The 23,032-nt window shown below is 47.8% G+C and overlaps 2 protein-coding genes across 26 annotated transcripts; one reads left to right on the forward strand and one right to left on the reverse strand.

Moving 5' to 3' along the window:
- The first annotated feature begins 2,937 nt into the window (after positions 1-2,937).
- On the forward strand, positions 2,938-9,664 carry Nme6 (NME/NM23 nucleoside diphosphate kinase 6). 25 transcript variants are annotated; one of them, NM_001191884.2, is made up of 7 exons: positions 2,938-3,072; positions 3,351-3,450; positions 5,238-5,334; positions 6,861-6,963; positions 8,290-8,329; positions 8,651-8,811; positions 9,195-9,664. In NM_001191884.2, the coding sequence occupies exons 3-7, from the start codon at positions 5,245-5,247 to the stop codon at positions 9,359-9,361; spliced, it is 561 nt and encodes a 186-aa protein (NP_001178813.1). In that variant the 5' UTR covers positions 2,938-3,072; positions 3,351-3,450; positions 5,238-5,244; the 3' UTR covers positions 9,362-9,664. The 25 variants fall into 25 exon arrangements, with proteins under 25 accessions (NP_001178813.1, NP_001418513.1, XP_087419650.1 ...); NM_001431584.1 differs by having other exon boundaries at positions 2,938-2,983; XM_087563524.1 differs by having other exon boundaries at positions 2,947-3,234; positions 6,701-6,963.
- A 2,432-nt stretch (positions 9,665-12,096) lies between these two features.
- Camp (cathelicidin antimicrobial peptide) lies at positions 12,097-13,911 on the reverse strand. Its single transcript, NM_001100724.1, has 4 exons — positions 13,709-13,911; positions 13,097-13,204; positions 12,883-12,954; positions 12,097-12,299 (listed from the first exon to the last, which is right to left on the reverse strand). Exons 1-4 carry the CDS (start codon positions 13,904-13,906, stop codon positions 12,150-12,152), a joined length of 528 nt encoding a protein of 175 aa, NP_001094194.1. The 5' UTR covers positions 13,907-13,911; the 3' UTR covers positions 12,097-12,149.
- Between the last annotated feature and the right edge of the window lie 9,121 nt (positions 13,912-23,032).

Consider the following 23,032-nt stretch of genomic DNA (forward strand, 5'->3'; position numbering starts at 1 on the left):
TATTTAATGTATGTGAGTACACCATAACTCTCTTCAAACACACCAGAAGAGGGCATCAGATCCCAATACAGATGGTTGTGAGCCACCATGTGGTTGCTGGGAATTGAACTCAGGACCTCTGGGAGAGCAGTCAGTGCTCTTAACCACTGAGCCATGTCTCCAGCTTGGAATACGTAGTTTTATTGAAAGAAAAATTGTTAAGTATAATATTGGGGGTAATTCCTGGTAATAATACAAACTTAAAACAAATCTCAAAACAAACTTAAGCAGGACCAGATGAAGCAGGTCTGCAATCCCAGGTACATGAGAGACCAACATGACAAGTCAGATGGAAGGACTGCAAATTCATGGCACACCTAGGCTGCGGTGAGCTCAGAACAGCCTGCACATGCCGTTCTCTGGTAGAGCAATTGCCCAGGATGTACAGGGCTCCCCAAACTGCACAGAACCAACAATACAACAAGAAAAATACTTGAGAACTACATTGCTAGGGGCAGGGAAGTCATCAACAGTCTTACCCAGCAGTGAACCCTGCGAACCAGACTAATGACTGACATGGCACGATATGCCCCAAGGGTGTGATAGTGGTACAGGCAGATGGGAGTTACCATCTGCATTCTGATTGGATTTGAGGCCCGCTTCATAGGAGAAAACTCAGGCCTGGTCCTGTAAATCAGGTCCAGGGATTGCAAATATTATTAAGAGCCAGAGGACCAGGATGCCTGCTGCAAGATAATGTCTCCCAGCCACGTCAGGGAAACCGCACCCCAGGAAACATGGTTTCCTAAACAAGACCTGCAAAATGATATCAACTGACATGCCGACACAGATGGAAGAAATTTTTTAAGCTCCCTCCGACACGCCCTCCCCACCAAGATTAAGAGCTACAGATAATCAATGCCTGCTGAGAGAATCAGTTTTCTCTAGGCGGAAGCTCTCTGATAGCATATTCACTCCCAAGTGTTTAGCCCTGCACACTTACATATGAGCAATCAGTATCAGTAGGTTTTACATAAACTTGCAGGGGCAGTTGTGAGCCGCCATGTGGACAGTGGGAATCAAACCCAGGTCCACTGCAAAAGCAGGAGGTGCTCTTAACCACCGAGCCATCTCTGGAATGAACTACAACCCAGAACTGGAAGGCTCACCTGTGATCTAGATCTTGAGACTGGGAGACACAAGTTTCTGTCCTGGATCTTGGCCTGGAGCTCTTGAGGCACAGTGGCTATGAATCCCAGGAGACTAAGGCAAGGAGGTCTCTGAGTTCAAGGTTAGCCTGGGACAAAACAAGTCCCAGATCCAGGCGTGGTGGTACACATCTTTAATCTGGGCCATACTTTCTGCTCAGACCTACATAAGGACATTGGAAGATCCACTCTTCTTCGTCTGCTTGCATTTACTTGCCAGCACATCTGTTGGAATTTACTAGCCTTTGTGGGACTGGGCAGTTACTAGATCCTTGGACTTCCATTCACAGATGACCACTGTTAGGGAGTTGGACTACAGACTGTATGTCATCACAACAAATCACCGTACTATATAGAGACTATACATACGTTCTGTGACTCCAGAGAACCCTGACAAATACAGTACTGAAGTAACAGAATTAGAAAGCAGGCATATTTGGTTGCTGCATTAAGCGACAGTTTCTAATCGCGCCTTAGATTATCAGTAGCCCTATTTGACCTCCACCTACCGGCCATTCCTTTTTGGTTTTTTTTTTTTTTTTTTTTTTGCTTTGTTTTGTTTTGTTTTGTTTTGTTTTTTTTTGCTAGGGGGAAGGTGGGGGGTGTTTATTTAGACAGGGACCCGGAACTCGCACTGTACACCAAGCTGGCCTCAAACTCAGAGAGATCCGCCTGCCCCTGCCTCTGGAGTGCTGTGATTAACAGTATGTGACACTACCGCCCATCAGTTCATTAGTTCTTAACACTAGTTCCAAATAAAGTTTCGCATCCTCCTTAACATCTGTAATTGATTATGCTGGCTTGTTGTTGAGAAGGGTTGAAACAAATGTAAATCATGCAACTAGTCTTCCACTGTGTGTGCCATATGTGCATGCAGAAGTCACATAGGTAGAAGAAACACTGAGCTAATGGGAGGTCTCTTATACTCCAGAGGTATGTTAATGAGGATGAACTATAGAAAGTAAAACTGGGCTTGGCCTGCCTGGGAAGTAAGATTAAAACAAGATGCCTGGCTAGAGGCATATGGTAAGGTTATTCTCATCCCGTGAAAACAGGAAGACTCATGCCTTTACCAGCAAGACCGACAGACAGACATGAAATGAACTTTCATATTGGAGAGATGGTTCAGTGTTTAAGAGCATTCACTGATCTTGCAGAGGAGTTGGGTCGATACCAGAACCCCAGTGGTGGCTCAAAAACATCAGTAACTGAGCTCCAACTGACAGCCCCTCTGACCCGTACTGGCACCAGGCGCGCGCGCGCGCGCACACACACACACACACACACACACACACACACACACACACACACTGCACACAGACATACAATACAGGCAGTACAACATAAAAAGATGGATTTTCACACTAGAGAGATGGCTCAGTGGTTAAGAGCACGGCACTGACTGCTCTTCCCGAGAACCTGGGTTAAATCCCCAATACCCATGTCTAATAAGCTCACAGCCATCTTTAACTCTAGTTCCAGAGGATCCAGCGCCCTCTCCTGGCTCCATAGGCACAAGGAATACACGTGGGACACATATATGCAGGCAGAATAAGCTCACACATAACATTTTCAAAAACTTTAAAGTCTTTTAAAAAAATAAAAGGACTTTCTTTTGTAAGATAGCTTGTGTGAACAAGCTGTCAGCGGTGCAGCCGAGCCCTCTAACACCAGGAGTGCGGGGCTAGGCTGTAGGACCCGGAGGGCTGCCCGGCCGCGTGCCTGAAGGACCCCAAAGGGCCCACGGGCTATCTAGCTCAGTGCCTGGTGGCCAGGAGGATTGGCGGGAGTACCAGGTCAACCCAGAACCCGGGCCTGCATTGGAGCCAGAATAGCTGAGTCTGGGGTGGGCTTTGGCCCGTAGAAGAGGAGCCCCGGTTGTACGGTTGTGTCCTAGTATATGGGAGCCAAGACCTTGGGATTGGGGTGGGGAGTAGGAGGCGTGGCTGCAGAAGTGAAGCAGAAGTGGAGTTGAGGGGCCAGCAGCCACGTGACCAGCGTGGGGGCTAAAAAAAGTGGCTTCTTCAGTTGGCCAGCAACTTGTAAAGTATGTAAATGTCTGATAGGGTGACCTTTAAGTCGAGCCAGTTTCTTGACAGCGTTTTCTTGTAAACCAATAGCTAAGACAGCCCTAACCTAACTGGAACCACACCCTCTCTACAGGTCGCCTGTCTTCCCTGGAGACCCCTTGGCAGCCTGGCCCTGGAATGGCTGGATCAGGCTCATGCACTGATTGATCCAGCTAAATTCTGTGGAAAGCCAGGTACGTACTAGACACCCAGCCTGAGCCAAACGAACATCTGCTTTCATAAAGCTGTCCTTTAATAAGGAATATGTAATCGAAGGAAGCATTGAGAAAGCCTCACTGTAGAAGCGAGCTGAACACAAATTGTCAACTAGGAGAAAAGCAGGGTGTGGAACACATGGGGATTCGAACACTTCCTACACAAAGAGTGTCAGGCCAGAAAGACGTGGAACTAAAAAAGCCAATGAAACTGGAGCAAAAGAGGTGAGGTGCCCCACATGAACCGAGAGAAGTGCCCAGGGACAGAAGTACCCAAAAGAGTAGGTTAGTGTCTGGGAGACTGTGCAAGGACCTTTGTCTTCGAAAATCAGAATATCCTTTAGAGGGTTAAGGAGGGGACAATATGATTAGCTATCATCCTGGTAGCTGTGATGTACTTTCGAACAGGTTTAGAGAGTGGCAAGAGTAAAAGCCTACAAATCATGGAGGAGGGTGTCACAGAAGTCCAGGACAAAGGGGAAATGGTAGTTATAAGGAAAAGCTTGCGTGGACTTTTTGTTCTTACAAATTTGTATAGGTGAGATTTTTAGAACTTGGTAGTAGTGTAGAGGAACTGGAGGTCTCAAGGACATGCCCATGTACAGTTAGCCACAGCACCATGTGACCATCTAGAACATTATTAGGTCAAGTGGGTAGTGCTGTTCCTGGTTAGGTTGGGCTTGGCTACAGAGTTTGAATGGAACATCCAGCAGTAAGCTGTGAAGAAGACCTGAGCAGAAGAAACATTAGCATAGTTTCTTTGTTTTGGTCTTGCCCTGGTACACTACCATGACTGCTAAGCTATATCCAGGCTTATATAATGAGAATGTTACCTGACTGTGCCCAGTGTGTGGCCCTGGGCACCTTCTCTGTATTTGTAAATGAACACATAGACAAATACATAACATACAAATGGTAAATACATACAATTACATAGAATGCTAGGGAAGAGATGGTGTGCCATGAAGCCTTTTTACTATTTTTCCAATTCTACAGTGAGGAGGCAGCTAGAGGATAGGGCCTTACAAGTAGAAGCAGTCAAGCCTGGTGGCAGCGGCCCAGGCCTTTAATCCTAGTGCTCAAGGGAGGCAGAGGCAGGCAGATCTGAGTACAAGGCCAGCCTGGTGTACAGAGTGAGTTCTAGGACAGCCAGGGCTACATTGAGAAACCCTGTCTCAAAAAACCAGGGGAAAAAAATTAGAGACAGTCATTGTTGTCTTATGGTTAGGCTGTTCAAGAGCAGACATCATAAACCTTGTTTAAAACACGAGAGAGGGGCTGGAGAGATGGCTCAGTGGTTAAGAGCACTGACTGCTCCTCCAAAGGTCCAGAGTTCAATTCCCAGCAACCACATGGCTCATAACCATCTGTAATGAGATCTGATGCCCTCTTCTGGTGTGTCTGAAGACAGCTAGCCATAGTGTGCTCATAATAAATAAATAATAAATAAATAAATAAATCAAAAGAAAAAAAAAAGAAAGTCAAGTGGCAGCGCTCAACTTACATTTCTCCTCAATGAAGAACTCCCTGGTGCCCTTATACTTGTGTAAACAGAATGTGTGTGTCACAGGGTAATCTGAGTGTCCCCTCTCCCATCTCCCCAGTCCAAATAGTCAAGTGAATGAGTGTCTTATAGCCTCGAGGTGGTACAGCTCTGTGAGTGTTGGATGAAAGCCCTGCTGGGCTTGCAGGGCTACCTGGTGCCAGGGTAGAAAGTGCTAAGAGCTCGGTGCTGTGTAGTCCTTAATCCAACTCTCCGATGGCAGCGCTAAGATGACCTCCATCCTGCGAAGTCCTCAGACTCTCCAACTCACGCTTGCCCTGATCAAACCTGATGCAGTTGCCCACCCACTGATTCTGGAGGTAAGGATGAACCTGAAGCATCCACTGCACTGTTTCAGGTGACACAGGACCTCTTGTGGCGACAAACACTTCATTCGTGTGTCAGACGCTGAGGTTGAAAACCTAGGTGCATGGGCTTGACTGCTCAGTGTATAAAGGCCTGAGACTGACCATGGGGACCCAGATAGTGGGTTAACAGCAAGGGCCTTTACTGAACCATCTTGCTGGCCCTTCATGTGACGATTTAATCCAAGCAGGTGAACCTCCCTTTTAGCTAAAGCAGAATCATCTTTCTTTTTTTTTTTCCGGAGCTGGGGACCGAACCCAGGGCCTTGCGCTTGCTAGGCAAGTGCTCTACCACTGAGCTAAATCCCCAACCCCAAGCAGAATCATCTTTTTTTTTTTTTTTTTTTTTAAGATTTATTTATTTATTTTATATGATGACACTGTCGCTGTCTTCAGACACACCAGAAGAGGGCATCAGATCTCATTACAGATGGTTGTGAGCCACCATGTGGTTGCTGGGAATTGAACTCAGGACCTCTGGATGAGCAGTCAGTGCTCTTAACCGCTGAGCCATTTCTCCAGCCCCAAGCAGAATCATCTTATTAGTAGCCTAAATTGTATCTTTAAAATCCCCTTACAAGGGGTTGGGAATTTAGCTCAGTGGTAGAGCAGAGCGCTTGCCTAGCAAGCGCAAGGCCCTGGGTTCTGTCCCCAGCTCCAGGGGGGGGAAAAAAAAAAAGAACTCAATAGGCTCCCAGTAGTGTGTAGTCCAGAGCAAACAGCAGGAAGTGGTGTATATAACTCCAGGATGGCAGGCCTCAGGCCTCAGAGGATGAGCAAACTGGAGAAGAGAGACAGTGATGCAGGGCGGGCCTCCCGAGATGGCAGAACCAGAGAGAAGAGGCAGAGGGTGAGGAAGGTACAGTCGTGAGCTCTAGACTGAGGTGCACATGCTTTATTCCATAGAAGAAACCACCCAGAACTTTCTGATAGGAGGCTGACACGTGAATAAGCCATGGAGATTTAATCAAATGTGTAGAAAGAACAAGGAGAACGGGGAAGGGCCATTCAAAAGAATTGAGTGCTGTTCCAGGTGCTATTTCCCATCTCCATGTACCCCAGGTTCATGCTCGAGCAGTCTGAGATCTTGATTTTAGTCCCTCTTCTTGGGCCGCTGAGACACACATAAACAAAGGGACGATGCATTACCTAAAGGTTCATGGACTTTAGTCCAGAGCTGCTTGGTCCTGTGTCTCTGAGCCTGTGTTGAGGATGAACACTGGTGAGACATGCTCCCAGCATGGGCTGGGATGTGAAGTGTGTACAGGGTCAGGTCCCAGAGTCCCCTTCAAGAGCACACTCCTGATGATTCCTCCTTCAGGAAGGCCCACCTTCTCAAGTTCCATGGCCTCGCAAAAGTGCCATCGGCTGCCTTTAACACATGAGCTTGGGTGGCGGTGTACTCAACATCTTCAGTGGAGATCCTTCTAGACAGCGTGAGTCCTGATTGATTTTCATCTCTGGGATGGTTGGTTCTCCAGGCTGTTCATCAACAGATTCTCAGCAACAAGTTCCTCATTGTACGAATGAGAGAATTGCTGTGGAAGCCGGAGGACTGCCGGAGGTTTTACCGAGAGCATGAAGGTAAGGCTGGTAGTCTGCATTACGGTATAGACATGTGGGTGCGTGTGTGTGGTGTGTGCATGAGGTATATATGTGCCTGTGTGTCTGTGTGCATGTACAGGGGAAAGGACAGCTGTAGGTGTCAGGTCACAGGCACCATCCACTTTTTCCCTCCGACCAGGGTCCCATCTCTGGCCTAGAACCTGACACATAGACTAGGCTGTCTGGTTCCTGAGCCTCAAGCATCCACCTGCCTCAAGCTCTTTTTTGCCAATGTGTGCCCCATGCCTGGCATGTGTGTGTGTTCTGGGACTCCAGCTCTGGTCCTCACGCCTGTAATGAGTGACGGCCCAGCCACCTCCCTGACTCTTGTTTGTTTCACACAGACTTCTCGTTATAATCAGAACTTTCTACTCCTAAAAGACATTTCCTGTAGCATCCCAATCAGAAATGTAATATCATGTCTTGGTCATATCAGTAGGCAACACCGGGTGGACGTTTATCCTGTCGAGTGCTTCCTTATGCCTAGTATTTCACTTGATTTTCTCTAACTTAGAAAAGGAGGTGGCAGGCAGTATTCTAGGTGCTACCCCACTGCGCTTTGCGGGCAGTGTATTCCATAAACCCATCCTTCATCAATTTTAAACACAAAGGAGTGTTGTTTCTTTCCCTTTTGGTTTTTTTGAGATGGAGTTTCTCTGTATGACCTTGGCTGCCCTGGAACTTACTCTGTAGACCAGGCTGGCATCGAACTCACAGAGATCCACCTGCCTCTGCCTCCCAAGTGTTGGGATTAAAGGCTTATGCTATCACTGCCCAACAGTTTGGTTTTTTTAAACAGGGTCTCACTGTATAGCCTTGGAACTCGCTCTGTAGACTGGGCTAACCTCAAACTCACAGAACTCTGCCTCTTAAATGCCAAGGTTAAAGGTATGCACAACACAGGAAAACAGTTTTGCTTTGGTTTTTTTGTTTGTTTGTTTGCTTGTTTGTTTTGTTTTGTTTTTTCAGAAAAGATGTACATACAGCAGGTGAATCTCTGAGTTCCATGCCAGCTAGGATTATAGGAGAGAGAGACACCCCCCCCCACACACACACACATAGAAATGTAAAATTTTTCCCAAATCATAGTGAGTTGATGTTATATCTTCAGGACACAAAATTGGGAAGATAAAGATTCAGTCAAAACCGTACAGACTGAGTGGCAGTTCCACACTCAGAAATGTCAGGCTCCAAGGTCCTTGTTGTTCCTCTGTGAACTGAATGGTGTGGCATTACAGGGAGTGAGAAGTGAGACCCTTGTCTCTTGGGCCCCAGGGTCTTTATGAAGGTTCTCTCTCTTTGCAGGTCGTTTTTTCTATCAGAGGCTGGTGGAGTTCATGACAAGGTACTTCTAATTTGGGTCCTAATATCTTTACATGCTAAGAGACACCTCCTCTTCCCTAGGAATTCCACTTACCACTTGTTAAAGATGTAATCACATGTCAAGAAACATGACTGCACAGCAGTGACCCGGTGGGCACCTGTTCTGTGGTTACCAGACCAGCACTATTGAATGCTGCCTAGCCGGCCTGCTGATCACTTCTCACACATCAGCCCCAGTGCTCACTAGAAGGGGACAGGAACTCTCGTACAGTTCACTTCTATTCTCTTCGTGCTCACAAACATGTCCTAGACTAGGTGGTCACATCCCTCCCTTTGTTCTCAGTGGGCCAATCCGAGCCTACATCCTTGCCCACAAAGATGCCATCCAACTTTGGAGGACACTGATGGGACCCACCAGAGTGTTTCGAGCACGCCATATAGCCCCAGATTCAATTCGTGGGAGTTTGGGCCTCACTGACACCCGAAATACCACCCATGGCTCAGGTGAGTCTAAACCTCTCATCCACAGCCACAGGTGGGGAAGGGTGGCTTGGGACAGGTGAAGAAGCCACGTGGAGAGGGTGGTAGCCTGGCTCCTCCTTTGAGCTTTGTCCCATATATTTCTGGCCCTGTGTAGCTGTCTCAGCCATGTGGCCTATGAGCTTTCTTTATATACCCCAGACTCAGGTTTCTGAGGCTGACTGTGACTGCATCTTGCTAACCTCCACCGTACATTCCCTGTGATAGCCCCTTCTAACCTCCACCCTACATTCCCTGTGATAGCCCCTTCTCTCATTTGTCTTATTTTCTGAGCCATGGTCCCAATCTTGCAGTCCTCTTGCCTCAACCTCCTAAGTAATCCATCTCTACCTCTCCTCCCCTCATAGACTCTGTGGTTTCCGCCAGCAGAGAGATCGCAGCCTTCTTCCCGGACTTCAGTGAACAGCGCTGGTACGAGGAGGAGGAGCCCCAGCTGCGCTGTGGTCCTGTGCACTACAGCCCAGAGGAAGGCATCCACTGCGCAGCTGAAACAGGAGGCCCCAAACCAGCTTAGTAAAGTCCTGTCGGTCCCTGAGGACTATGCAGTGTGCAGCCTTTCTCTTAGGGTCAGGAAGGCCGTCTGAAGACACTGTCTCTGATGGACCCCACCACCTGCCGGAAGGTCTAGCAGACCACAGTTCTGCTACGGCAGCCCAGATCTATCTACCTCTTCTATGAGTATTCACGGAGGTCCAGGAAGGAGGTGATGCCTCCTTCCTCGAGAAAGAGCCTGCCTGTTGACCAGTCAGGAAAACGCAGTGCCTGCCTGTGTAACCAGCATCCACCTGGCTTCCTTAATAAACTTCGTGCTACCAAATGCCCCAGGCTGGTGGTATTCCCATCAGACTTTCCCTCTGCCCCTCATTGGAGCCCTTGCATCCACCCCGAAGCCAGGCCACTGATCCATGCTAACTGAAGAGAGACTCGTGCAAGGCTCTCTCAGCAGTTGATTATGTAGCACAGACATGCACTCACTCACCAAGTTCAGTGTGGACTCAAACCATGCTGTGTACCTAAGCACAGGGCTGTGGCCTGGGAAGAGGCTCCTCTTTGATCCAGGGCGCCTCTGTGCCTCTGCCCGGTGAGGGTGTGTTTTAATGAGACGGGGTCATGGATTTCTGATTTCCCATAAGTACCAAAGGTGGTTATGTCTCCACTATATCAACACGACCGTTAATGCTTCGTGGCATTACAGTGGATGTCTACGGTCTAAAACGTGGATCAATAATGGCCGGTCGTCCTGAGCCGCTCGACACAGTGTTTCGGGTGCCCATAGGCCAGGCCCATATCGCAGCTCATGAAGCTTTTGCTGTTGTCTGAGTTAGAGAATAAAGATTCTGGGATGTGGTGGCACATGCCTTTTATGCTAACACTCTGAAGGTAAAGGATTCCGTGTGCTCAAAGGCTGGCTTTGAACACACAGACTGAAGGATGGCGGTTCTATCAGCTCTAAGGCCTGACGTCCGTATCTGAGGTGCAAATCCACAACTAAAGCCATCTACCAAGCAATACATGCAGTCATACAATCTGAGCTCACAGTACATAAAATATCCAAGAAGAGCAAAATTTAAAGAAAAAAGAAATTACACAAATGCCGTAAAGTTTAAAATATTCAGTGTGTCCAAGGCATCTCAAAAGAATTCTAAAAAGATCGGTCCTCAGCTCCAACAAAAAAAAAGAATTCTAAAAAGAGATAAAATTGAATGAAAAAAAAATCTGAGCTCACTGCTAAAAGCTAAGATCTACATCTAACATCAAACTCACTGTTCTACACCGTCCCATTTCAACACGCATGTACAGCCCCCAGCCCAAATTCCTAGTTGATACAAGCTATTCCAGGCCAGTATCCCAGAGATGTAACTTCACAACACTTGTGGCCTAAACCGTACTCCATACCCCAGTTCGTCAGTTGAATTCCTATTCCAAATATTTCAGAATCGAGTCTATTTGGAAGTAGTCATTGCAGACACAGTTATGCACACCCCCTAGCAAATAAATAAATGCAATTTAAAACTTGAGATTAGAACAATTTAAAACTGTTCTTCAGAATAAATATGTGAACATCAATAACAACACCACCACATGAAACAAGATAAAGGAAAGACCACATCGGATTGTCCAGTTAGAAGCAGATTCAAACGATGAATTTACACTGAAACATGAAGAAAGCAGGTTAGAGCTCAAATGGGATCAGGCCAATTCAAATGAAGTTCCAGCCAGCCAGCCAGATACAGGGACCAAAATCAAAACAATTGGATTCAGAGTGTGCCCAATGAAGACAGACCTTGAAAGAGCTTTCTGACAGACACTCTGAGGATAAGACCCTTAGTCAAGAACCAAGCTGCCTTATAGGGAGTGGTTTGATTGGTACCAGGTCATAGGTGATGGTTTGTGTCATGTCTTTTGTGTTGAATTTTTCTGTTGGGGTGTGGTTGTCTTGACTTCCTCTTTTTTCTGAGCTTGCCCTGGATAATGTTTTCTGTGACTCTTTCCTAGACGACTATTTGCATGAAGTTCAGCTCTGGTGGTTCCTGGTGTTGACTATGGGAAGAGTTGCAGAAATCATCCCAGCTTGGCTGTATGCCAACAGGACTGCAGGTGGGGCTGGACACTTGCCCCAAGGCGACCAGGTGGAGTCAAAACCATGGTCACCTGTGGATTCTATGAGCCTTCTAGAAACAGCACACCAAACTTCAGACCCAGGGAAGTGTGGAGTCTGTGATTAGAGCCACAGACCTAAAGTAACCTCTGAGACCACTCAGGTTTTAGAGTGGCCAAGGGGACTTGAGAGCCATAAGAACTTAGAGATCTGCCTATCTCTGCCTCTCGAGTGCTGGGACTAAAAGTGTCCACCACCACCACCATTCCTAAAGATATTTTACCTGACAGTCACACAGATGTTAAGTCAAAGACATAGGTAAGCAATAAATGGATGTTTAGGAGCTGGAGAGTTGGATCAGTGGTTAAGAGCAACTGCTGTTCTTGCAGAAGACCCTGGGTTTAGTTCTCAGCACCTACATCTGGCAATTCACAACTGCCTCTAACTCTAGTTCCGGGGTATCTGACTTATCTTCTAGCCTCTACAGGGAGCAGCATGTGTGTGTGCAAACACCACACACACACACAGAGAGAGAGAGAGAGAGAGAGAGAGAGAGAGAGAGAGAGCACACATAAAATGATAGCACGCACATGTGCTCAGAAAGCCTCCACAGTTAAAAACTAAACGAATACAAAAGCCATTGAGAGAAGTTTCTTTTACCAAGTTTATTATTTTGGGAATCCAAAAACAGGCCAAGGCAGGCCTACTGCTCTATTTCAGGTGCAAGTTTCTGGAAAAAATCCTTAATTTTCTGGCCGATTTTCCTAAGCTTTTCACCAAACTTCTCTCCACCTTTTCGGAGGAGTCCAGCCAGCCGGGAAATTTTCTTGAACCGGAAAGGCTGTATACCAGGCTGTGTACCAGGAAGAAATGGGATCCTTATGGGGCTGGTCCCAAGGCCACCCAAGATCCTTCCCCACCTAGACCACACTTCTGAGATATTCCACGAGCCTTTGAATGTACAGTTGGATCCTTAACCCCAATGAAAGATGAGAGCCTGGGGCCTGAGAGTAGCAAGGGGCTCCTGAGGGTCTGAGAGAGCATTCTGAGCTTTAGCAGGACTCCGAATGTCCGATAGGGTGTGTTAAAACCCAGTTGAAAAAAAAATCCTCACCCTGGAGTCCTGTCAGTCTTATGAGGCCTAAGAATCTACATCCCTAACAAGTTCCTATATAGTCATGTCTAGCCTGGAACTCATTATGTAGATAAGGCTGGCCTAGAACTCATAGGGATCCTCCTGCCTCTGCCTCCCAAGTAAGAGCCAAACTTTGAGAGTCACTAAGGGATGAAAGAACCAGTTATGAAGTTCAGGCTCAAGGGAGGAGCCAAGGGGATGAAGGGGAGCTCTCTCTTCTGCTCTGGGTAGGAATAGGAACTAACTGGTCCAAAGGATAACCCATGTTCCATCCCCTCTCCATCCCCTGCATTCCACTCACCGCATCACAACTGATGTCAAAAGACTCTGCAGCCTGGTTCAGGGTGACTGTCCCCATACACTGCTTCACTACCTTAGAAGAGAAAGCCCATGTTCACACTAGAATTCATTAAACCCTTAAACCCTAGTGCACTGGATGGAAATAGTCCCTTGGGCCTCCTTGACTAGATCCTCAAGAGGCACCCCATCCCCGCACCCTCTGCCCTCTGCCTTACCCCCTGTTCCTTGAAGGCACATTGCTCAGGTAACTGCTGTGATGCCTTGCTACAGACAGTCTCCTTCACTCGGAACCTCACATACTTGGGAGTATCTGGGTCCTCATCCTGGTCAGGGGAGAAAGCAGGGAGACTAGTCTCAGGTCCATTCTCAACTTCAAGGATCAGTTTCTTGACACTCACCAACAGCATGGCCTTTCAGCACTATGTGCTGGGTGCTGAGACGGGATCTAGTGCTGGGGTACAGAGGGAAGAGAAAATGAGTCCCCCCTTCCTCCCCCTACACTCAGTGAATGGGAACAGCCCTCAGGCAGCTGTAATGCAGTACAGCTCCTCTTCTGGAAAAGGAGAGGGAAACCAGGGTCTTCCTAGAGGTTCAGGAACGCCTTTAGGGACCTCGAAGCTAGGTAGAGTCCCTCACTGGATATGGAAACCAATCCCTGGGGCCAATGGAATGGAAGTCCCAGGCATCTTGTGCCACAGCAGGTATTCCAAGGCTGGAAGCTGGCAGTCTGGAAGGAGACACAGATTTATGGAGTCTCCTGGGGAAAAAATAATCACACTAAAGGAAGGAGTGCCTTGGATTAGAACTTGGCTCTTCCTCTGCCTCACCCCTTGGGGCTCAGAATCCAGGTCCAGGAGACGGTAGAGATTGGTGTCCAAAGACTGCTGGTTGAAGTCATCCACAGCACGGAGTACAGCCTCCCTGTAGCTGAGGGTCTGGGAAACGGCTAGAGGCAACCCAAGGCCCAGGAGCAATAGCAGTGACAGTGAGCGCCACAGGGAAGGGACGTCCCTATGGGGTTGCATGGTTCCCAAGACTGCCTCCTCCAGGCCACGAGAGCCTCATTTATTCTCATCCTGAACCTGATGCAAAGTCGCAAACAGAAGCCTTCCTGGCTCACCCTGCCCCTGGCTGCCTGCCAGGGTGTGTGTGGGCGAGGCCTTGCTTCAGACTCGAGTTGCCTCATGAGACTCTGGCCAGTGAGTGAAGTCAGCTAGCATGCCAAATGAAGAAATAATTTCCCCATCTTCCTGAGATGGCCGTGGTTCTCCTGGGCCCCAGGGGGACTGTCATGTCCAGTATTACTCAATAGGGTAAAAACCCCAAGAAAGGAAGAAAGCCAGTATCTGTCCTTGAGTCTGTCTATTCCTTAAGAATGAGCCTAGATTTAGTGTTCACTGTCTGACTCTCTGTGGACATTTGAGTAAGTGACAGTGGCCAACCCACCCAGAAATCCACCACTCTCCCAAGGGAGGAGTTGCCTGTGCCATTCAAGGCCATAACAGCCTGTTCTCTGGGTCCGGCCCTCAGAACCATTGAAGGGTCTGGAAGGACAGGGCCAAGGGGAGGTGGAGATGGGTAACCAAGCACTGCCATTTCCTAAGTGATGTGATAGCCAGCCTGTACCAACGGGAATAGTTTATTCGGTGCTGGGACTTGAGCCTGGGGCTCTGGTTCATCATGGAAGCCCGAAGGCATCCATGGTACCAACCATGGCTTTCTAGGCACATCGCCTGGTCCAGCAGCATAACCACACCCTCTCCTGGATCCTTCTCAGCTGCCTTTATCAAGATAAAAATGTCCCTATCCTCCTGTAGATGTGGCCTTTAGCCAAAGCCCACAACAGGCCACCTACACTGACGGAGTCAGTATTTCTACTTGCTCTTACACTTAAAGCCCCTGCATGATGACCAGGCTCTTCTGGATCCAGTGACTACCCTCAAACTTTGTTTTAGTGCACAAAAGCTTCGATTACTCCTCTGCCCCCTGGAACTGTCCCTGCCCTGTTGCCTTTGCTTTGCCTCTTACCCCATGTCTCCTCTAAGGGCTGTTTTCTTAACATCAGGGCTTGAGGGTTGCATCTTGGGCCAATTTTGTCCCTCGAAGTCCAGTCCTCCTAGGCATAGCACCTCTCAGAACATAAGGTACAATGCATTGGTATTACGTGATCTGAATCCCTGAGTTTGTGGTTCCTATTAATGCAGGTATGGTCAACGTGCGTGCCTATTATGTGATCTCCTGGGAGCTCGAGGCAGGAAGACTACTATGAACTCAAAGCCTTACTGGACTACCAGGCATAACCCTATTTCAAACCACCCCCCAAAAGAAATGGGCTTGGGGGTTGGAGTGATGACTCAGGACCTCTTCCAGAGGACACACCAGAAGAGGGCATTGGATCCCATTACAGATGGTTGTGAGCCACCATGTGGGTGCTGGGAATTGAACATAGTACCTTTAAAAAATTATGAATCGGGGCTGGGGATTTAGCTCAGTGGTAGAGTGCTTACCTAGGAAGCGCAAGGCCCTGGGTTCGGTCCCCAGCTCCGAAAAAAAGAACCAAAAAAAAAAAAAATTATGAATCATCCTGGATCGTTGTGTCATTAACCTGAAAGCTCTGGAAAATGGGACCCTCAGGATTGTCTGTGAGCCGTTTTATTGATTGCCAGGTAGTGTACAAGAGCCTGGCCCACCAAGGGCAGTGCCATCCCTGGACAGGTGAGCCTGGGCCTCATAAGAAAAGTGGCTGAACTTGAGCTTGGGAGTAACCAATGAACATCTTTCCTCCGTGGACCCTGCTTCCTGCTTCTGCCTTGAGTTCCTTCTGTGGTAGGGGGTTAATTAGAAAATGAAATAAACTTTCCTCTCCAATTGCCCATGGTCATGGTATTTATTACAGCAACAGAAAAGCAAACTAGAGCATTATTCATTTGACAGTTTTCTTTCTTAAGTTTAAAAAACTACCAGTTTTTTTTCAATTTTTTATAATAAAGTTTATAAGTGAAAAAAAATGCAATAATAAGCATACTTCTTTCATCTAAAAAAGAGTTTAAGAGATGAATAGATGTGTCAACCAAAACAGTTACTTTGTACCCTACAATTATACTAAGTATAATAGTCTGGCCCAATGACTCAGCAGGTAGGTAAAGGTGCTTGTGTCTATGTCTTATTATCTGGGTTCAATCCCTGAACCCAGGTGGCAGGAGAGAGCACTAACTCCTGAAAGTAATTTGTCTTTTTATTTCCACAACCATCATCGAAGGCATGGCTACCCATGTACGTAAAATAAAACTAATAAAAATTTTCAAAAATTTATTTATTTTTATGTGTATGAGTATTTGTTACCATACACACACACACACAAACACACACACACACACACACACACACACACACACACACACACACACATGCTCTCGAACTCACATGCATGCATGTGTACCTAGTGCCTACAGGGGAGGGAATCAAGATCCCTGGAACTGGAGTTACAGACAGCTGTGATCTGCGATGTGGGGACTGGAAACTGATCCGGGTCCTCTGTATCGGGGTCCTCTGTATCGGGGTCCTCTGCAAGAGCAATCTGCACTCTTTTTTTTTTTTTCTCCCGGAGCTGGGGACCGAACCCAGGGCCTTGTGCTTGCTAGGCAAGCGCTCTGCCACTGAGCTAAATCCCCAACCCCTCGGTATGCACTCTTAACTGCTGAGTCACCTCTCCAGTCCTATCCTATAAAATGTTTAAAAATCAATCAATCAGTCAATCAGTCAATCAATCAATCAATCGCAGGGGGCTGGAGAGATGGCTCAGCAGTTAAGGCACTGACTGCTCTTCCAGAGGTCTCAGGTTCAGCTTTCAGCACCCACATGGCAGCTCACAACTGTGTCTAACTCAAGTTCCAGCAGACCGACTGACCTCTTTCTGTGGGCAGTGTATACGCATGGTGCACTGACATACATGGTGCACAGATATACATGCATAACAGGCGAAACACCCATAAACGTTTAAAAAAAATCACAAGGCCAGCCAGAGGCCTCAGCAGGTAAAGATGCTTCTTCCCAAGCCTAATGGTAAGAGTCCAATCCCTGAGATCCTGATGGAAAGAGAGAAACAACTCTCAAAAGCCATCCTCTGACCTCCACACTTACATCATAGCACTCATGGACACATGGGGAGACACACACACACACACATGCATTCAAATTAATGTGGTTTTAAATTTACAATGAACTACAAGTACCAGAGAAGCAGTTATCTGGAGCGTTAAGACTCTTTGTATAGTCTGTAAAGATGCACTGTCCGTGCTTTAGAATTGACAGTCACGTACTCTCCTATGTACAGGGTGTGCTAAAATGTACAGAACACAGCCTGGAGAGCGGGTGGGCCAAAGCAATGGAGGAGTCTGAGCCCATGAGGCAGATTCTGGTCCCAGCTCCTCAGCAGACCAGCCATGTGCCTTGAGGCCTGAAGTAACTCTTGCTTTCAGATGCTGTGGGACCCTTAGGACTTAGACAGGACACTTTGGAGATGGCAGTTTAGGCGAATGCTCCTGATTGGCACACTCAGGCCCAGGAGGAGGAAGGAGAAGTGGGCTCTGTGCAACCTGGTTTCACGGTGCAGGTATTGCCCCAGTGACCTCTTGGTCAAGCAGGCCTTGCACATCAGGCCCATTATAGCAGCAGAGAAAGGGACAATCCAAGGACATGAAGCCCAGTATTGTTTGACTGGTTCCTTCAAACTCCTTAAGGCTTTCAGACTTCCATGTTGCTCTCTCTCTCTCTCTCTCTCTCTCTCTCTCTCTCTCTCTCTTTCTCTCTCTCCTTTTGTCACCATCACAAAACGACTGAGGAAAAAGTCTGAAGAAAGGAAAGATTTGCTTTGCTCGTGTTTTCAGCCCATCTTGTGGGGAAGGCATGGCAGAGAGCAGCTCCCTTCAGGGCAGCCAGGGAGCAGGGGTTGGGGTAGAGAGGGAGAGAGACTTGGGGGGAGTCTGGGGAGCATAGAGAACACCTACACATTTGCTTCCTTCCTTTGGGGTGTGTGTGTGTGTGTGTGTGTGTGTGTGTGTGTGTGTGTGTGTGTGTGTGTGTGTGTAGGTATGTGTGTGTACATGTAGGTGCAGAGGTGTATGTGGAACTATATGGAGGGCTGAGGACAACTTGTCAGTTCTTTCCTTCCACCATGTGGGCTCCAGGGACCTAATTCAGCCCCTTGACCTTGTCGAGAAGCATGCTTAGCTTCTGAGCCGTCTCCCGAGCCCTGACCCTCAGCCTGCAGGCTAGCACACTATAGGGCTTCCCTTCTCAGTTACTCCTTCCTGGGAGCCCTCTCACGAACATCCTGAGAGGTACCTTACTCACCTAGGGGCTTCTTTATGCAACTAGACCAATAGGAGCAATGATCTGGAGCCAAGTATTGTGGCTGTAATCTCAGCACTGGGGAGGTGGACACAGAAGATCCAAAATTCAAGGTCGTTCTCAGCTAACAACGGCTAGCTCAGGGCCTGACCTATAAGAAGCCTTTTGCAAAACGAATAAACAAAACCAGAAATCTGATCCGAGAGGCATGTACCTTCCCTATCTGGGCCCTGGCACAGATCTAGAAACAACTCCCAACCAGGACTCTGTACATAGTGACTGCTCATTTTAAAGCTTATCACTTGCGTGGCCTTACAGGCAAGCTTGGCTGTTACTGATCTCTACACTCTGGTGGGTGAGGACAGCTTAGCAGAAGTGGGGTGGAAGGGCATAACTGGACTGCAGCATTAGCCGGGCTTTAGTGTTTTCTCTTTCTTTGTAGCTGGACCTGAGCTGGGTAGAAACATCCCTGAAAAGTAAAAATCACCAGTTTTTCATTCTCTCTCTCTCTCTCTCTCTCTCTCTCTCTCTCTCTCTCTCTCTCTTTTTTTTTCTTTTCTTTTTTTTTTCCGGAGCTGGGGACCGAACCCAGGGCCTTGCGCTTGCTAGGCAAGCGCTCTACCACTGAGCTAAATCCCCAACCCCAAGGTGAGACTGTCTTAATGAAACAAAACAATAAACTAAATGGTGTCCTTAAGAAAGGCATGAGACTCTAGCGATGCAAATTCAGGGCTAGCTTAAATACAAAATGCAATTATAGAATTATGATGGTTGAGCTGGAGAGATCTGATGCCCTCTTCTAGTGTGTCTGAAGATAGCAACAATGTACTCATAACTAAAATAAATAAATCTTTTTTTTAAAAAAAAGAATTATGATGGTTAATTTTAATTGTCACTTTGAGACAATCTAAAGTCACTGGGAAGACCTGAGAAGTAATGACACACATCCCAGCACTCAGGAGGCAGAGGCAGGCAGGACTCTGAGAAAGAAAGGAAGGAAAACAGAGAGAGAGAGAGATGAGGAGGATCTGACAGGAAGTGAAGAAGTAAAACATGATCAAAATGTATTGTTGCTGGGTAGTGGTGGGGCATACCTTTGATCACAGCACTTGGGAGGCAGAGGCAGGGGGATCTCTGTGAGTTTGAGGCTAGCCTGGTCTACAGAGCAAGATCCAGAACATCATCCAGAGCTACACAGAGAAACCCTTTTTCAAAAAAGAATGTATTAAAATATTGTGTTGTTTTTAAAAATGAAAAAAATCAGTAAAGAAAAGTATTTGGGGGGTCAGGTGTAGTGGCCCATATCTTTAATCCCAGTGCTTGGAAGGCAGAGGCAGGCAGATCTCTGTGAATTCAAGGCCAGGCTGGTCTACATAAGTGAGTTCATAGCCAGGGCTACATAGTGAGACTCAATATTGAAGAAGGAGGAGGAAGAGGAGGAATAGGAGGGGAGGAAGAAGGGGAGGAGGAAGAAAAGGAGGAGAAAGAGAAGGAGGGAGAGGAGGGAGAGGAGGAGGAAGAGGAAGAGGAGGCGGAGGAAGAAGGAGAAACATATTTTTTCCTTTTGAGGGCCAGAGGCTCAGTTGGCAGATTGCAAGCACAGTAAGCCACAGGTTTAATCCCAAGAACTGCACACACTGAGTGCGGCCATTAGTGGGAATGAACTCCATTGCTGTCTTCTGCTACCCAGTCCTGGCTGATGAAACCAGTCCAGACAGTCCTAGCCTCAAAGACCAGGTAGCCACCAACGTCCCCAGACCTGCACCCTGAGAGATGCCTAAAACTGGGTCTTAACCAAAGCTCAAAGCATGTCCAAGTCACAGGCCTGGGCCTTCCTTCTGGGTCTTCACTCCCTCAATGGATGTCTGTTGTCCTTTGGAATGAGGAATGCTGGGTGTGCTGAGGTAGGAAAGGGGGATAGGCCTTGGGAAGCCTTAGAGTCCCCCGAATGGCTATCTATTCCCTGGGGACAGGAAAGCCTGCATGGTCTCTCAGGTTAGCATCAATCCTGACAGAACCCAGGCAAATGTCAATGCTCAGCCAGCCCTCAGCCATAATTCAGATGCAGCCATCTGTTCCCAGGCCACATAACCTGGTCAAAGGAGACTCATATGGACTCAGAGAGCTGGTGACATGGCGCTTGCCACCAAGCCTGACAGCCTGCACTGAAAGGAGAGAACTGGCTCCTGAAGGTAGTTCTCTCTCTCTCTCTCTCTCTCTCTCTCTCTCTCTCACACACACACACACACACACACACACACACACACACACACACACACACACACACACGTACAAACACCAAGCTGAGACTAGCCCTGAGTCCACACTGCTTTGTAACTCCATGATATGAACAGAGGTCATATTGGGTGGAGCAGGATCTTCTCAGACCGTGCTCCATGCATCAGGATTCTCTGTGCGAAGCCCAGGGATCTCTGTGAACCTCACTTCTGTTTCTCAGCCTCTCAGTACACAGCTCATCAGAGAGCTTGAGGAACTGCTACAGAAGGGGGAACTGTTTTCCTCTGATTAGCCCTGATTGTCTTAAATCTGCCCCTTCCCACAGAACACGCCTAAAAGACATGAGGCAAAGGGCCCCTCCCTCAATTCCTTCCGAGGAAGACGCTGCTCAAGAATACAAAGGGAAAGGGAAGAAGATGAAAAGAAAAGGGGGCTGGAGAGATGACTCATTGGTTAAGAGCACTGACTACTCTTCCAGAGGTCCTGAGTTCAAATCCCCAGCATGGCAGCTCCCTAGTGTCTACAACTCCAGTTCTAGGGGATCTGACACCTTCATACCTAAAATAAAATTAAGTAAATTATTTTAAAAAAAATACAAAAGGACAGGTCATGGACACTGACACCCCCAACCCCACCTTCCCATGCCCCACCCCCATCCCTCCCACAAAATGCCTTAAGTGAAGATTTGTCAAACAGATTTGTCAAACAGCTATGGGCAGATGAAGAAAGAGAGGACAGGGGATAGGATGGAGCCTCAGGAAACCATATCACCTACGAAGACCCAAGGATTGAGAAAGGCAAGGGCACCATGAAGACACCATGGAGCCCAATTTCCATATCTTCAGCTCTTCCTTGCCCCTACCACATACTTCCCTCCTTCTAAGTGCACCTCCGAGCAGGGAGCTAGCCCAAGTACAGGCTAGGCGGAGTGCTTCCAGGACCTCCGGCTGTTAGGAGAAGCCCAGAAGGTTGAGAAAACCCAGCCCTTAATGGATGCGGCTACTGACACCTGTAACCTCAGTACTCAGGAGCTACAGTCATGAGCACATGAACAGGGGAGCTAGCCTCATCTACACAGTGAGATCCTGCTTTGGTAATGCATGAGGAAAGCAGGGAAGAGGAGAAAATAGAAGAGGAAACAGAAGAGAAGGGAGGAGAAGCCGAAGGAAGGAAAGAAAAGGAATGAAGAGACCCGGAAATAAGAGTCTTCCTTTAGTTACCTACATGGACGGCTCCCTGTCGCAGACGGCCTCCATTCACTGCCCTCCCCCTTCACCAACACAGACCTCATCACATCTCCCAGAATGTTCACTGCTGGACACTAGCTTTGCAGTAGGATATGAGAATATAGTGTCACAGCGTCCATACTAGGTTGGGGGACACTGAGGATCAACAAGGCAGCATACTGTATTCAGACTACCTTTTCATGCAGACTTCTAAATTTTTATTTATTATATATAAGTACACCGTAACTGTCCTCAGACACACCAGAAGAGGGCATCAGATCCCATTACAGATGGCTGTGAGCCACCATGTGACTGCTGGGATTTGAACTCAGGACCTCTGGGAGAGCAGTCAGTGCTCTTTTTTTTTTTTTTTTTTTTTTTGGTTCTTTTTTTTCGGAGCTGGGGACCGAACCCAGGGCCTTGCGCTTCCTAGGCAAGCGCTCTAACCACTGAGCTAAATCCCCAACCCGCAGTCAGTGCTCTTAACCACTGAGCCATCTCTCCAGGCCCCACATGCAGACTTCTAAGGAGCATGCATGCTACATGCTCTCTCTTGCTAGCACCTTGAATGGGTGGACTTGGGCAAAACTGAGACCAACAGCTGTCAAAGGGCTGCTATGTAAGATGAACGGCCAGTGGAAATTAACGACATAGCTGTGGGCTTCCTAGCCCTGAGCATGTCATCTCCATGAGATGAGATCTGACTCAGATCCCAGGAGCCGAGGGACGTTTCTTTTCCATACATGCATGCATTTAGCTTTCAACCCAGGCCTTCTAACTACAGATGTCTTTTCAAACAGTAACTCAATTCTTGACCGGAGTATTTGCCAGCGGGGAACGAGCGCCCTCTGCTGGCCTCCCTCGGTCTAGAGGAAAAGACCTCAATCTCGAAAGAGAAAAGGTTCCAAGGGACTAACCCATCTCATCACTCCAAAGTTTAAGCCTCAAGAAGACAAAAGAAGGGTAATGGCTCCTTGGAGACCTTTATAAACCCACTGCCTTCGGGATACTATTTACACACTGGGCCCTCATTCACTACATAAACATTTCTCCCGGTTTCCATGAGCCACGTTTTAGGTTGCTGCTACTCACGCTGCCTCACCGGAGCACCCAGCATCTCCAGGAAGATCAAGGCCGTCTTCTCCCCTAAGCCTGAGTCCCACTCTGGAGGAGCCAAAGGGCTCTCTCTAGTGTGTCCTCTCTAAAACCGTGTTTTTGTCCTTTTCAGAGCAACTAGAAAGACGATTGAAATCTGGAGAGCGGCATCGTGGGAACAAGACTAAGCAGGCAGATGTCTCTGGCAGGAAGTGATCAGCTCTTTCAATGCTTCTAATGAAG

Source organism: Rattus norvegicus, chromosome 8, assembly GCF_021556685.1.
Source record: "Rattus norvegicus strain SHRSP/BbbUtx chromosome 8, alternate assembly SHRSP_T2T, whole genome shotgun sequence".
NCBI classification, from domain to species: Eukaryota; Metazoa; Chordata; class Mammalia; order Rodentia; family Muridae; genus Rattus; species Rattus norvegicus.